Genomic DNA, 15,009 nt, shown 5'->3' on the forward strand with positions numbered 1-15,009 from the left:
CTTAGGAGGGTGAAGGATGGTAGCAGCACTGTGTTTACAACAGTGTCATATTGCTACGCGCGCAAGCATATGCACGTCATTGTGAGATGCGAGCTATTAACGTAATGCGACACTGTCTGTCGCGCAGTTCCACTGTTGTTTATATGCAGTTTGTGCCAGTAGTAGAGTGTTCACAGCGCTTATCGTGTTTACTCCGTCTCTTTAAATTCTTATAGTTTGTTATAGTTTTTATTTTGGAACATTATAACGGTTATGATAATGGATTTTATTTTTAAGTAACTTTGAATTATACCAAACTGTATAATTTTATATACAGTGTTTCGAAAGTTTCAGCATCCCCACGATTTCAAGCCACGAGCCGCCACTGTATATACTATATATAAGGTTTGAAAAAGGAACGTTTTTACATTGTGGCAGTTTTATGTAGTAGATATATGTCTCTTTCTACAACAAGGACAGTCATCTGAAAATGTGATAAATGATAGTCTATATTTTTTAAATAGGCAAAAATATAGTATGTCTCTATGAAATAACTAGAGAAAAAAAAAGATACAGTGGCATAGAGTTTGAAGCTGTCGCTCATATTTTTCTAAGCCTTTTTTGACCGGTTCCCGAGTTAGTCGATCTCCGGCACGGGCAAGCGGCTTTTTTCTCCCCATAACTCGGGTTTTTCGTCCCATAAACACAAGAAAATCGGTCGTCGAACCCACACTGTTTTCAGCCATGAAAAATATTGTGTTAGGGTTAGGGATCACGATATGGCGGCACTTGTTGAGCCGTCTCTCTTCATTGCGTGCCACTTAATTAGTGGGAGCCTTGGACTAGCTATCTCTGCTTGGCTACCAGTGGAGATTGAACTTCCCAGTCATCCCCCAAAAGTTAGATAGGGCTAAAACGGCCAAACTTTACTGACAAACTTCTAATTTCCTCAAAACGTCATATTAGAAAATGTACTCCGGAAAGAGTGATAGGATCTCGACCTTTCTTTTTTTTTTTTTTTTTTTTTTTTTCGTGAAACTTTCGTAAAGCTTCCGCTGCCGATTCCCCGCTTATGTAAAAGAACTTCAGTAACAATATGCGTTATCCAAAGGCGGCAACACAGCAAACCTTTCTTTTCACGAAAACATTTCTGTTCACACCAACGACTGGGAATTCGCATGCATTCATTACGAGCTGCCAGCGGTACACCCTGCGTTTTATAGGATTCACACTTGCATGAATGTTACAAACGAGGCATGTGGTTCAGCACTCTCTATTGGTGAAAATTTGAAGTAAAATTTTTTTCCTGCCCAAAAGAAAGAAAAAAAAAATCCGCCTCCTTGTAATTCAATTTCGTTCAAACCGCACTCTAATATACCAAATTGTTTACAAATTTATGGGTTTCCACACACACACACACACACACAGATACATATGTGTGTACCTATATTAAATAAAAGTAATTAACACGTCTAGATGATGAAGAAGTAACAGAAATCGTGAGAGAAGCGAAAGAACTGGAGATTGAAGGGGTAAAAGCAGCTGAGGAAGGAAAAATAAACAAATCGATTGAGATTTTTACAAAAGCCATTCAAATAGCGCCTAACAGGGCTTCTGGTTATAACAACAGGGCACAAGCACTTAGACTCAAAGGTGAAATATCAGGTAAGTTATATATTAAGAAAAACTGTTAATGTTTATTTATTTAACTGATTATGCAGTTTTCCAAGATCGGTTATTCTAAATTTTATTGTCCAAAGAAAGTTACAGACACAACAAAATTAGAATATCCAATCTTCTCGTCTTTCAGACAGATGAATGTTAAAAGGATTGTAATTTGAATACCGAACTTTGAAACCCAAGATCTCTTCATGGTACAGTATAAAAATATACCTTCCTTATATTATTCGTTTCCTTATGCGCTACGTAATAAAGGAATTTCAATAATTTACCCTGATAAAAAAAAATTGGTTTATTTCAATGCTGAAAATCTAGTAACCTAATATCGAATTTGTTGAAGTTCAGTTGAATAAGGAATACAAAATCCTCTGCTTCACCTATTTCTGTTATTATTCACACACCAAGTCTCTGTGACACACGCACACAATCATAGACATCAAATTCTTCTACACCATTTCAGACAACAGTATATTGCATTAGGGTTATAGAAAACGAGATGAAGTGACACTTGCCTGCCTCTCTTCCCAGTATGCCATTTAAAATTGGTGATAATATTGGGCCAGCTATTTCTGATTGGCTACAGTACAGATTGAACTGCCCATCGCTGCATACCGTCGACAGGGTGCAGCATAGAGGCAGCCTGTCTCATGACACGGCTTAATAAGGGCCCTCGTTCAGCCATATTGCGGTAGGCACTGTTGCGGAAAATAGATTTCCAGGTTTGTGCGCAACTAGTCATTTAACATGCAACCCTAATTTTTATACTTTGCTGTGATATATACTTGATCAAGGAAATGCTGTATTGGAGAAAAATGTGGATATCCAAATATTTTTTGCAATACTGTGTGTGTGTGTGTGTCTTCTAATATCCTGTCATTTGCTAAGGGATTCAGCTAATCCCTTTCATTTCCTTATAGGGAGTTGTAGAGATCGTTTTATCCCCCATCTTTCTTACTTTTGGAGACTGAGTGGGCAGTTTAATCTCCACTATCAACCAATCAGAGATAGCTGGATCAAGGCTATCACTAATATAAGTGCCACGCAGTGAAGAGATGGACACATGCCGCCATCTCGTGCTTCCTATCCCTAACACAATATTTTTAATGTCTGAAATAGTGTGGATTCTATGGTTGATTTTCTTCAGTTTATGGGACGAAAAACCCAAGTTTCCAGGAGAAAAAACCCTCTACCCATGCCAGATATCGACTAACTCGGGAATCGGTCTGGACTGTGTTCGAACTCACGACGCTCGTTCGTTGGGCGGTCTAACACCGAGAAGTGCAAACACCACTCCCACTGAGCGACACAGACTCTTTCCTAAAGTAAGGAAGTTCAAAGTTGTTTGCAGAGAAGAAGAGAACGATGTGAGAGAAAGCATTATTCCTGGATGAGTGGTGCTTTCAGTATGATCCTGAGCACTGGCGCACCCGGGGGCCCTACCCCCCCCAAAAAAAAAGAAAAAGGACAAAAACACTAGAAAAATTTCCAAAAATCTTTTCCTGATTAAAATTTTTTTTTTTTTAAATTTATGTTGTGTCGTGTCTTCTATTTCTATGCTACATATGAATTAGCGGTCACATAAGATGCCTCTATACCTCTCAGGAATCCTGGCTGCTGTGAACGCAAGGTGAATGAAGTAATGCTCAGGCGCTACTTCATTTGACCGAGCCGGGCCAGAGGAGATCACAGGTATCATGTATTGGCGATCAATGCAGATGCTCAATCATAGCTCGTATGCAATGCGTAGTGTGTATTCTCAAATCATCTACTCAACTCGTGCCCCTCCCCAAGATTAAATCTTGAGTGCTCTCCCCCCCCCCCCCCCCCAAGATTAAATCCTGAATGCACCACTGATCTTGGATCTAAAGAACAAAGTATAGAAGGTAATCACTAATATCTCCAAAACCAAAAACATTTCCAGAAATCGTATTTGTGTTGATCACATAGTTCAATCACAAACGGATATGCTTGTGGCATTAGAAGCAGTGGCACACTCAGGATTTAATATTGGGGGGGGCCTGAGCACTCAAGATTTAATCTTGGGGGGGAGGAGTTGAGTAGACGATTTACGAATACACATTACGCATTGCATACGACCTATGACTGAGCATCTGCAGTGATCGCCAATACATGACAAGTGGTATAGAAATAGAAGACACAACATAATTTAAAAAAATGAATTTTAATTAGGAAAAGATTTTTGAAAAATTTTCTATTGTTTATTTCCTTTTTCTTTTTTTGGGGGGGGGGGGTTGAAGTTGAAGTAGCTTTTGCACTCCACGATGCTTGACCACATGAAGAAGGACTTCGGTTCAAATCCAGTCACTGACTATAGGAACATTTTCTAAGTCTTTTCACAACCAGTTTCCGAGTTAGTCGATCTCTGGTATGGGCAAGCGGTTTATTTTTCTCCCGGAAAGTCAGGTTTTTTGTACTGTAAGCTCAACAAAATCGACCGTCGAACCCATACTATTTTCAGACATTAAAAATATTGTGTTAGAGTTAAGGACCACGAAAGCTAATTAATACTATGATAGAGTGATTAATTCTACCTGCTCTGGAGTCTGTCACTTGCATATATAATCTAGCCAGTTTGTGTTTTTGTGGAATGAGAAACCTGAGTTTTGGGGATAGGTGAACTTGCATCCCTACGAGACTGGACAGCTCACCTTCAATTGAAAATCTCTTATAAAAGTTCTTCACATACTAGATGAGATGTCCAACCAAAGGACATTGTCGATACCAAATGAGCCATTCAGACTTTTAATATCAAAACAAACATTTGTTTTGATATTAAGAGTCTGTTTTGATATTAAGTCGATACTGAATGAGCTATTTAGACTCTTAATATCAAAACAAATGTTTGTTTTGACATTATTGATCTGTCATCTTTCATCCTAGCTACATGGCCAGCTTAATACATGGTTTTATAAATACCAGTAACAATTACATAGGCAGGGTGGATATTAAATCCAACATTATTTCAAAGCCAAATGTTTGTAGAAACTATGAAAGTTTCGTAAGTTGACCTGAGAGTTTACGAGAATACAATCTTCAGTATCCCCGAGTTGCATTAGCTTGGACTACTTAAAATACATGGCATTGCCAAAGTGTCCATATATTCGCCTTTTATTAGTCCATTTAAATAAAAGGTTTCACTGGCCTGACAGCTGTTTTGAAACTAGTTGGTTCTCTTTGGAGACCACTGTATAAGTAAAGGGTCTGCTCCAAAAACTAGCGATCTCCCAGATCACTCTAAACTCAATGAGTGATATCTTTTAATTCAGTAGTGGTTGTACTCAGTGACAAGGTCATCCTACCACTGAGCAGAACCGCTCATATTCCAGGGAAAGGTATTCACCAACACAGCCCCGATAGAGGCCGCCCCAGAAAACACCAATCGCTGGATGCTCAAAAGATCTCCCACTAATTATGTAAAGGGAGTTTCTCCAAAACCTAAGCATCTCCACATCACTCTTAACTCAACGAGTGACACTAGGATCATTTCACTCAGTGGTGGTTCTACTCAGTGACAGGCTCACTCCATAACTGAGCAGAATTGCTCATATTCCAGTGGAAAACCATTCACTGACATGGCCCCGATGGAGGCCACACCAGAAAACACCAACCCCAGATACACAAAATGCTCTCCCAAATTTTAAGAGAGCAAAAATTTTCGTTCAGTACCAAGGAAATAGGAATGTTACAGAAAAGTAATTTTTGTAAGTGAACTCTCAATTTGTGTGTAAAAATAATTACTAAAGAAACAGCCAAAAGGCTAATTTTGGCGATGTGAAATTACATAGTCAGAGTGGACATTAAATCCAACATTATTTCAAAGTCGAAAGTTTGTAGAAACTATGAAAGTTTCATAAGTTGAACTGAGAGTTTGCGAGAAAGAAATCTCGGCATCCCTGAGTTACCTCAGTTGGACTACTTAAAAGACATGAGCACTGCCCAAGAGTCCATGTATTCACCTTTTATTAGTCCATTTGATAAAGGTTTCACTGTTCTGACATTTGTTTCTAACTGGTTGATTCTCTTCAGAGACCAGGCAGAAACCTTAAGATAGCAAAAACTCTTGTTCAGTACTAAGGAAATCAAAATGTTTTAATCACTAACCGAGAGTTCACTTACGAAAGATATATTTCAATGACATTTCAATTTCCTTAGTACCAAATGAGAATTTTTGCTTGCTTAACATTTCTGCATTGGGAGAGCATTTTGAGAATTCAGGGTTGGTGTTTTCTGGTGTGGCCTCTATCGAGACCATGTTGATGAATGCTTTTCATGGAATATGAGCAGTTCTGCTTACTGGTAGGGTGAGCCTGTCACTGAGTACAACCAGTTAAATGATCCTTCAAGTCACTCATTGAGTTAAGAGTAATCTGGGGGATTGTCTAGTTTTTGGAGCAGACCCTTTACTTATATAGTGGTCTCTGAAGAACCAGTTCAAAACAGCTGTTGGGCCAGTTAAACCTTTTATTTAAATGGACTAATACAAGGCGAATATATGGACGCTTGGGCAGCATCCATGTCTTTTAAGTAGTCCAAGCTAAGGCAACTCGAGGATGCTGAGGATTGTTTTCTCGTATGCTCTCAGGTCAACTTAAGAGACTTATTTTGGAGCAGACGCTTTACTCATATAGTGGTGTCTGAAGAGAACCAACCAGTTTGAAGCAGCTGTCAGGCCAGTTAAAGCTTTATCAAGTGGACTAATAAAAGGTGAATATATGGATGCTTGGGCAGTGCCTATGTCTTTTAAATAATTCAAGCTAAGGCAACTGGAGGATGCTGAGAATTGTTTTCTCGTAAACTCTCAGGTCAACTTATGAAACTTGCATGGTTTCTACAAACACTCAGCCTTGAAATAATGTTGGATTTAATATCCACTCTGCCTATGTAATTTTACATCACCACAGTGAAGCCTTTTGGGTCTTTCTTTAGTAATTAACCAAAGAGCCAAAAGGCTTTATTTTGAACACACAATGGATCACAATTTTTGTGATCTGTTGAATGTCTACATTTTTAGGGCTGTGTGTGTGTGTATGCCTCAAAGTTCTATTGTGAGATAAAAAAAGTTTTAGTTACAGACTTTAAAAATGTAATCAATCCTGTCAAATATTTCTGAAGGAATCTAGACTTTCGTCCATTTCAAACAGGGAGCTACAAGGTGGATATTCCACATACCAATCAACAGTAATATAATTATACCAGGCAGAACCAAATAAACAATTTGCAAACTCCTTTTATTCCCTTATAGGGAGTAGAAAAGGGTATTTTAGTGTTATCTAGCTTTTGGAGACTGCATGGACAGTTCAATCTCCACTGGTAGTCAATCAGAGATAGCTGGTCCAAGACCATCACTAATTTTAAGTGACATCTAGCGAAGAGATGACTAACAAGTGCCACCATCTCGTGGTCCTCCACCCTAACACAATATATTTATTGTCTGAAGTAGTGTGCATTCTATGGTCAATTTTCTGGAGTTCATGGGACGAAAAACCCAAGTTCCTGGAAGAAAAAACCTCCTTGTCCATGTTGAAAGTTTATTTTTCACTTGGTTAGAATATAATAAATTTATTTAGTTTAATCCTTTATCCAAGTGTGAGCAAACAAAGTTTGCACCTGAAAGTATCTTCAGGACTGGTATAAGGTGGTACAACACCAGGGCGACTCCTTGCTAAGGTGGAGCAAGCTATCATCACTCCTATCGCAGTATCTCCCGTAATGCAAAACACATCTCCTTGCGGATATGTCTAATGTTATGCATTAAGGGAAGGGCCACTATCCAGACTAGTTTCGACCTTTATTGAGGTCTCTTCAGTGGGAGCCAGACGCATGTGGAGATACTAGCCAGAAGCATTAGCAAGGTCATCTCTACCTATAGGAGTTGCCAAATGGTGTGCCACCTTTGTAATAAATTACTCTGGATTTAGAGAAAGATGTTGAAGTTTATTTTTCACTTGGTTAAAATATAATAAATTTATTTAATTTAATCCTTTATCCAAGTGTGAGCAAACAAAGTTTGCACCTGAAAGTATCTTCAGGACTAGGGTAAGGTGGTACAACACCAAGGCAACTCCTTGCAAAGGTGCAGCAAGCTATCATCACTCCTATCTCAATACCACCTTACCCCAGTCCTGAAGATACTTTCAGGCACAAACTTTGTTTGCTCACACTTGGATAAAGGATTAAACTACATAAATTTATTACATTCTAAACAAGTGAAAAATAAACTTTCAACATCTTTCTCTAAATCCAGACTAACTTATTAAAAAGATGGCACACCATTTGGCAACTCCTATAGGTAAAGATAACCTTGCTAATGCTTCTGGCTGGTATCTCCACTTGGGCCTGGCTCCCACTGAGGAGACCTACCTCAATAAAGGTCGAAACTAGTCTGGGTAGTGGCCCTTCCCTTAATGCATAACATTAGACATATCCGCAAGGAGATGTGTTTTGCATTATGGGAGATACTAAGATAGGAGTGATGATAGCTTGCTCCACCTTTGTACCACCTTACCCCAGTCCTGAAGATACTTTCAGGTGCAAACTTTGTTTGCTCACACTTGGATAAAGGATAAAACTAAATAAATTTATTATATTCTAACCAACTGAAAAATAAACTTTCAACATCCTTCTCTAAATCCAGAGTAATTTATTAAAAAGGTGGCACACCATTTGGCAACTCCTATAGGTAGAGATGACCTTGCTAATGCTTCTGGCTGGTATCTCCACTTAGGCCTGGCTCCCACTGAAGAGACCTCAATAAAGGTTCAAAACTGTTAAAAAAACGTTTAATTTTCTTGACCAAAAAGCTCTGGAAAAACTTTTATTGGGATTATATTGATCAAGTGTATATAATAAACAGCTAAGTTATACCAACTAGTTTCACCAACTAAGTCTGTTGGCATCTTCAGGGTACATAACTGATGTAAGGCACTAAAAAGTAAAAAACTGTTACAAACTAAAATCAACTGATTCCAAAATATTAAACAAAGAACAGACCGCGTACAATACATTCGTAGAGCATGGATGGTATCACTTGTTGTTATTTAGGAACGTTCTATAGTTGGCACTATAATTCAGTTCTGGCGAGTTGAAGGATCTGATAAAGGTCTTCCAGATCACGGGCAAGATTAGTCCTTGGTTCCTGTTAAGGTTTTTGTGTACAGCGGGCAACTGTTGTGGCCTCCTTAAAAATTCGGGAGCGGAAGTCTGCCTCCATGTAAGGAATTGTGCTTCTTTCCCACTCTATGGTATGGTTCGTTCTTGAGAAATGAAAAGCTAACCCTGATTTTTCTTCTCTGTTATTATTGACGTCGCCTATGTGTTCTTTTTGCCTAATTTCAAGGCTCCTTGAAGTTTGGCCGATGTAATTCAAGCTGCACTAGCATGGTATGTTATAAACTCCAGCATATTTGGAGAAAGGATGGCTATCTTTTGGAGATCTTAAGAATTGTCTAATCGTTTCTGTGGGTTTAAAGGCCACTCTTATTTTATGTGGTCTAAGGAGTCTAGCAATCTTATTGGAAACTGTCCCTAAGTATGGAATGACGATGGTAGAAATATAACGTACATCATCTTGTTGTCTTTGTCGGGGTTCAGAGAAAAGTATCTTGTGGACGAGTCTTCGAGGAAATCCATTCATGGTAAGGTTGGTAGATATCAAGGATAGTTCTTCCTGGAGGTCTTGTTGATCTGTTGTAAGCAGAGAGGCACGGTTCTTCAACATGTGTACAATACTAAGTTTCTGAGAAATGTGGTGGCAGGAAGTGAAATGTAAATAACGTCCTGTATTGTTAGGTTTGCGGTAAACTAAGAGGTTGATACCACCATTCGGAAGCTTCTTAATTAAAGTGTCCAGAAATGATAATTGGTTATCTTCTTCACGTTCTAGAGTGAATTTGATTGTGTGGTGTAGAGAGTTGATTTTCTTAAGAAAGTCAAACAGGTCCTTTTTTGTGTGGTTCCAAACGATAAAGATATCATCCACGTATCTCCACCATACTGTGGGTTTAGGGTCTGTTTGAGTTAAGATTTTACTTTCAAAAATTTAACGATCTTTATACAAAACGTTTTAAGTCAAATCCTTTTCTACCAGACAACAAAGTTATTTTTAATTTATCGGATCATGTATTAACAAAACCAGAGATCAATATACTTAAAAAAGGGTTCAATTTTGCGATAACACCTCATAATGTCCCTGAAGTGGATATCATTTGTAATATAGAAGAGGCAATCTCGTCGTTACCGGAACCCATAGCTAATGATATTAGATTAAAAAGTAGTATCATCCTCTCATCTTCCAGAACTCCTAACAAAAACATCACTACTCTGGAAAAAAGAACATTGTACAGTTTGAAGAAAAAGAAAGACATTATCATATTGAAGGCAGATAAGGGAAATGCAACAGTGATTTTAATCACCAGTGATTATGAAGATAAGATTAACAGCTTATTGTCGGATACATCAACCTACCGTGTCCTAGTCACAGACCCAACACTAAAGAACCACAATGATACCAACGATTTAATATGTCATATGGAGAACTGGTCTATAGACTTAAAACGAAGATTGAAATCCATGCATCCACTAACACCAAGACTATATGGCGCTGCTAAGGTACACAAAAATGGAATACCACTACGCCCGATTGTGGATGGAATCAGTTCGCCAACTTATCTGTTATCTAAACACCTGGCAGGCCTCCTCAAACCTCATATCCATAATTTGGACACTTATATATGAAATTCACAACATTTCGTTGAGAAACTGAACAACATCTCTATCTCCAATGCGGATTTACTTGCCAGCCTGGATGTTACATCTCTATTCACTAACATCCCTGTGGAGGAAGTCATCAACATTTTAGGAAGTTTGCTCCCACAAGACATTACTTCTCTGTTCTGTCATTGTTTAACATCAAACCTTTTCTTATGGAATAAAACCATATAACAGCAATTGACTGGCCTTGCAATGGGTAGCCCCCCCCCTCTCTCCATCTTGTGCTGATCTCTTTATGGAGGCTTTTAAAAGTAAAATCTTATCTCAAACAGACCCTAAACCCACAGTATGGTGGAGATACATGGATGATATCTTTATCGTTTGGAACCACACAAAAAAGGACCTGTTCGACTTTCTTAAGAAAATCAACTGTCTACACCACACAATCAAATTCACTCTAGAACTTGAAGAAGATAACCAATTATCATTTCTGGACACTTTAATTAAGAAGCTTCCGAATGGTGGTATCAACCTCTCAGTTTACCGCAAACCTACCAATACAGGACGTTATTTACATTTCACTTCCTCACACCACATTTCTCAGAAACAGTATTGTACACATGTTGAAGAACCATGCCTCTCTCCTTACAACAGATCAACAAGACCTCCAGGAAGCACTATCCTTGATATCTACCAACCTTACCATGAATGGATTTCCTCGAAGACTCGTATACAAGATACTTTTCTCTGAACCCCGACAAAGACAACAAGATGATGTACGTTATATTTCTACCATCGTCATTCCATACTTAGGGACAGTTTCCAATAAGATTGCTAGACTCCTTAGACCACATAAAATAAGAGTGGCCTTTAAACTCACAGAAACGATTAGACAATTCTTAAGATCTCCAAAAGATAGCCATCCTTTCTCCAAATATGCTGGAGTTTAGAACATACCATGCTAGTGCAACTTGAATTACATCGACCAAACTTCAAGGAGCCTTGAAATTAGGCAAAATGAACACATAGGCGACGTCAATAATAACAGAGAAGAAAAATCGGGGTTAGCTTTTCATTTCTCAAGAACAAACCATACCATAGAGTGGGAAAGAAGCACAATTCCTTACATGGAGGCAGACTTCCGCTCCCGAATTTTTAAGGAGGCCACAACAGTTACCTGCTGTACACCAAACCTTAACAGGAACCAAGGACTAATCTTGCCCGTGATCTGGAAGACCCTTATCAGATCCTTCAACTCGCCAGAACTGAATTATAGTGCCAACTATAGAACGTTCCTAAATAACAACAAGTGATATCATCCACGCTCTATGAATGTATTGTACGCGGTCTGTTCTTTGTTTAATATTTTGGAATCGGTTGATTTTAGTTTGTAACAGTTTTTTACTTTTTAGTGCCTTACATCAGTTATGTACCCTGAAGATGCCAACAGACTTAGTTGGTGAAACTAGTTGGTATAATTTAGCTGTTTATTATATACACTTGATCAATATAATCCTAATAAACGTTTTTCCAAGGTCTAAACTAGTCTGGGTAGTGGTCTTTCCCTTAATGCATAACGTTAGACATCTCCACAAGGAGATGTGTTTTGCATTATGGGAGATACTGAGATAGGAGTGATGATATCTTGCTCCACCTTTGCAAGGAGTTTCCCTGGTGTTTTACCACCTTACCCCAGTCCTGAAGATACTTTCAGGCACAAACTTTGTTTGCTCACACTTGGATAAAGGATTAAACTAAATAAATTTATTATACTCCTTGTCCATGATCAACTAACTTAGGAAATGGTCAAAGAAAATCTTAGAAAAAATTCCTCTAGTCAGTGTCTAGCATAACCGAACAGTAATTCTTAAATAATGATCTAGGATTCCAGGTTAGTTACTTAGTAATATTGCTACTACTGATCTTTGAGATTGAGTAATATTTAAGGAGGTTTGTTGCCAAAGTCGTGATATGATGATAAGTTAAGTAATTTTCCCTTAGACATAGATCATTTATTAAAAATTCATTATATCACAATCGTGTTTCTCCAATCCCAGTCTAAAAATCAAAAAGAAATGTTACCTGTTTTTCTTCTGAAGGATTTTTTAGATGTTCAAATCATCGTCAGCAGTAATAGCTTTAGTGCTCTAAAAACTGAAACAAATAATGAAAATATAAATGCTACTATACACATTTAATAATACCTAGATTGTGTGTGTGTGTGTATGGGGGGGGGTAATAATATAATATGAGTCATTGATGTACTGTGCTTCTATGCACTAAACCATACTGTAAGTCATTTATTAAAGTGTTCAATTCAGTAAAATTATGGAGACTACAACCGTGTTAGGAATAATTACTTTAATTTCCCAACATTTTGACCTTCATATTAAGGTCACATCTGGAGTATACACATATATTTATATATATATATACAAAGACAAGCTATATTACATTTCAAATGTAATATAAAATAATTTGAAATGTAGTATTGTCTTTGTATATATATGTGTATACTCCAGATGATGACTTTAATATGAATGTTGAAACATCAGGAAATTAAAGTAATTATTTCTATCACAGTTGTAGTCTCCATAATTTTACTGAAATGAATGCTGATCACCGTGTAACACTAAAAGAAAGGATTTATTAAACTGAATTGTCATGTAGCTCAGTGGAAGTGGTGTGTGTGTGTGTGTGTGTGTGTGTGTGTGTGTGTGTGTGTGTGCTTCCACATGCTAGGGTGTCTAAAGACAGACCTAAGCTCGGTTCTAGTAGCCGACTAGAGGAAAGTTCTCTGAACCTTTCTTTGACAAGATCCCGAGTTCTCCTGGAAACTCAAGGTTTTCAACTTTCACAGATAATATTCTTCTCATTTGCTGAAGTTTGTATCCAAGCTCTTACCAATTTTTCCAATATCTTAACAACCACAGAAGTAATGCAAATTGGTCTATAGTTTAATGCCTCCATTCTCCCACCACCCGTATGCAGTAGCACTGTCTTATCCTGCTTCCAGTGCCCAGGGACTTTTCTAGTTATTACAAGCTTTCATTAAACAGCCAAGTCAAGAGGGCTGTTATTTCTTTAGGGAATTCCCTTAAGACTTGTGGAAAATTTTCATCCAGTCCCACTGCCTTGCCGATATCCAGAGCACTTAGTATTGTAAATACATTCACTTACTTCTAATGCATCAATCGTCTCCATTCCATTTCGGATAAGACTCATCTTGCCAGAATAAATCACTAATAAAGTATTCATTAAAAAGCTCTACAATATTATTTGCCTTGGTCATTCAACCATCTATTCCATCTACCAGGACCATTCATCCAGGAGTTGAATGATTTTTTCCCTTTCAATTTTTTGAAAGGGACAGTATTCATAAACATATATTCTTGAAAAAATGTTATTAGTTGTGTAGGTTCATTCTGTTAAACTTTTATCATGAGTTTTTCCCAACATTTAAGCCTTAACACACAGACACAGATATGATTGGAGGAATGGAGATTAAAATGAAGAGTGAACAGTCCTCCAGTACATATGGTGAACAACCTAAGAGAAAACTGGCAACCAAATTACAAAAGATAGAAGGCAGACCATAAGATGGCAATTTGCTGAGAATTCCTGTCAGATTCTATCAAATGTGAAGTACAACAGCCAGGTTTTTCCAAACCTTTTCATGGTATGTGTGAGATTTGCTATAGATTTTGAGTTCCACTGTTATATTCCCTTAATCAGGTTACAACTGGACTACTGTATGCATATTTGTTCAGAGCAAATTAGAGCGTAGTAGAAGAGAAGTGATATTATTGTGACATATAAGTTATTAAGGAGGATTGTACTAGATTAATGCACAAGAAATTTTTCTTAGAGCTGAGGGAGACATGGAAATAATGAGGCCATTTTAGAAGTCAAATAAGGCCAACTTGAGCAAGGGATAAAAAGCAAATTTTCTGCTTGGAAGAGCATTAGATGAGTGGAATATATTTGAGAGGGTGGTATGTGTATAAATGGTGAAGCAGTTTATTATGCTTTACTGTTTTTGCATTTACCACCTTTCAGTTTATCCTCATAGCCAATGTTCTGATGTATTGATAATATTTTGTTTATTATTATTATTATTATTATTATTATTAAACAAGACCTCATGGAGTCAAAGACTCATCTAGGAGGTCCTTTTATCTCACACACATCTCATCATACCGGGTCTTAAACACATTCAAACTCCTTGCAGACACCACACTCTCAGGCAAGGCATTCCAATCATTCACAACTCTGCACGAAAAAAACCTGCCTCTCACTCCCCTACTCACACCCTCTTTATATAGTTTCCAGGGATGACCTCTGGTTCTCCCCTGATCTCCCACTATTCGCTGTAGAACTTCTCCACCATTGATCCTATAACAACCCCTTACCAACTTGTAGGTCTCTATCATATCTCCCCTCTTCCTTCTCTCCCCTAGACTCTGCAAATTACATCTTTTCAATCTTTCCTCATACTCGACATTCCAGAGGTCAGAAACTACCTTAGTCAGTCACCTTTGGACCCTTTCCAACATCTCTTCATCCTTCTGAAAACCAGGTGACCAAATCTGGGCACAATAGTCCATGTGTGGCCTAATC

The 15,009-nt window shown here is 37.9% G+C and overlaps 1 protein-coding gene across 1 annotated transcript in view; it reads left to right on the top strand.

Moving 5' to 3' along the window:
• The window catches only part of LOC150107761 (tetratricopeptide repeat protein 36 homolog), a 62,292-nt gene that overhangs the window by 29,572 nt on the left and 17,711 nt on the right, over positions 1-15,009 (top strand). Inside the window, exon 2 of the mRNA XM_090391519.1 lies at positions 1,456-1,644. Within this exon, the coding sequence (XP_090247645.1) occupies positions 1,456-1,644 (189 nt within the window). The remainder of the gene's footprint in view (positions 1-1,455; positions 1,645-15,009) is intronic.

Source organism: Typopeltis vanoorti, chromosome 4 (assembly GCF_054136105.1).
Source record: "Typopeltis vanoorti isolate ZY-2024b chromosome 4, IOZ_Tvanoo_1.0, whole genome shotgun sequence".
Classification (NCBI taxonomy): domain Eukaryota; kingdom Metazoa; phylum Arthropoda; class Arachnida; order Uropygi; family Thelyphonidae; genus Typopeltis; species Typopeltis vanoorti.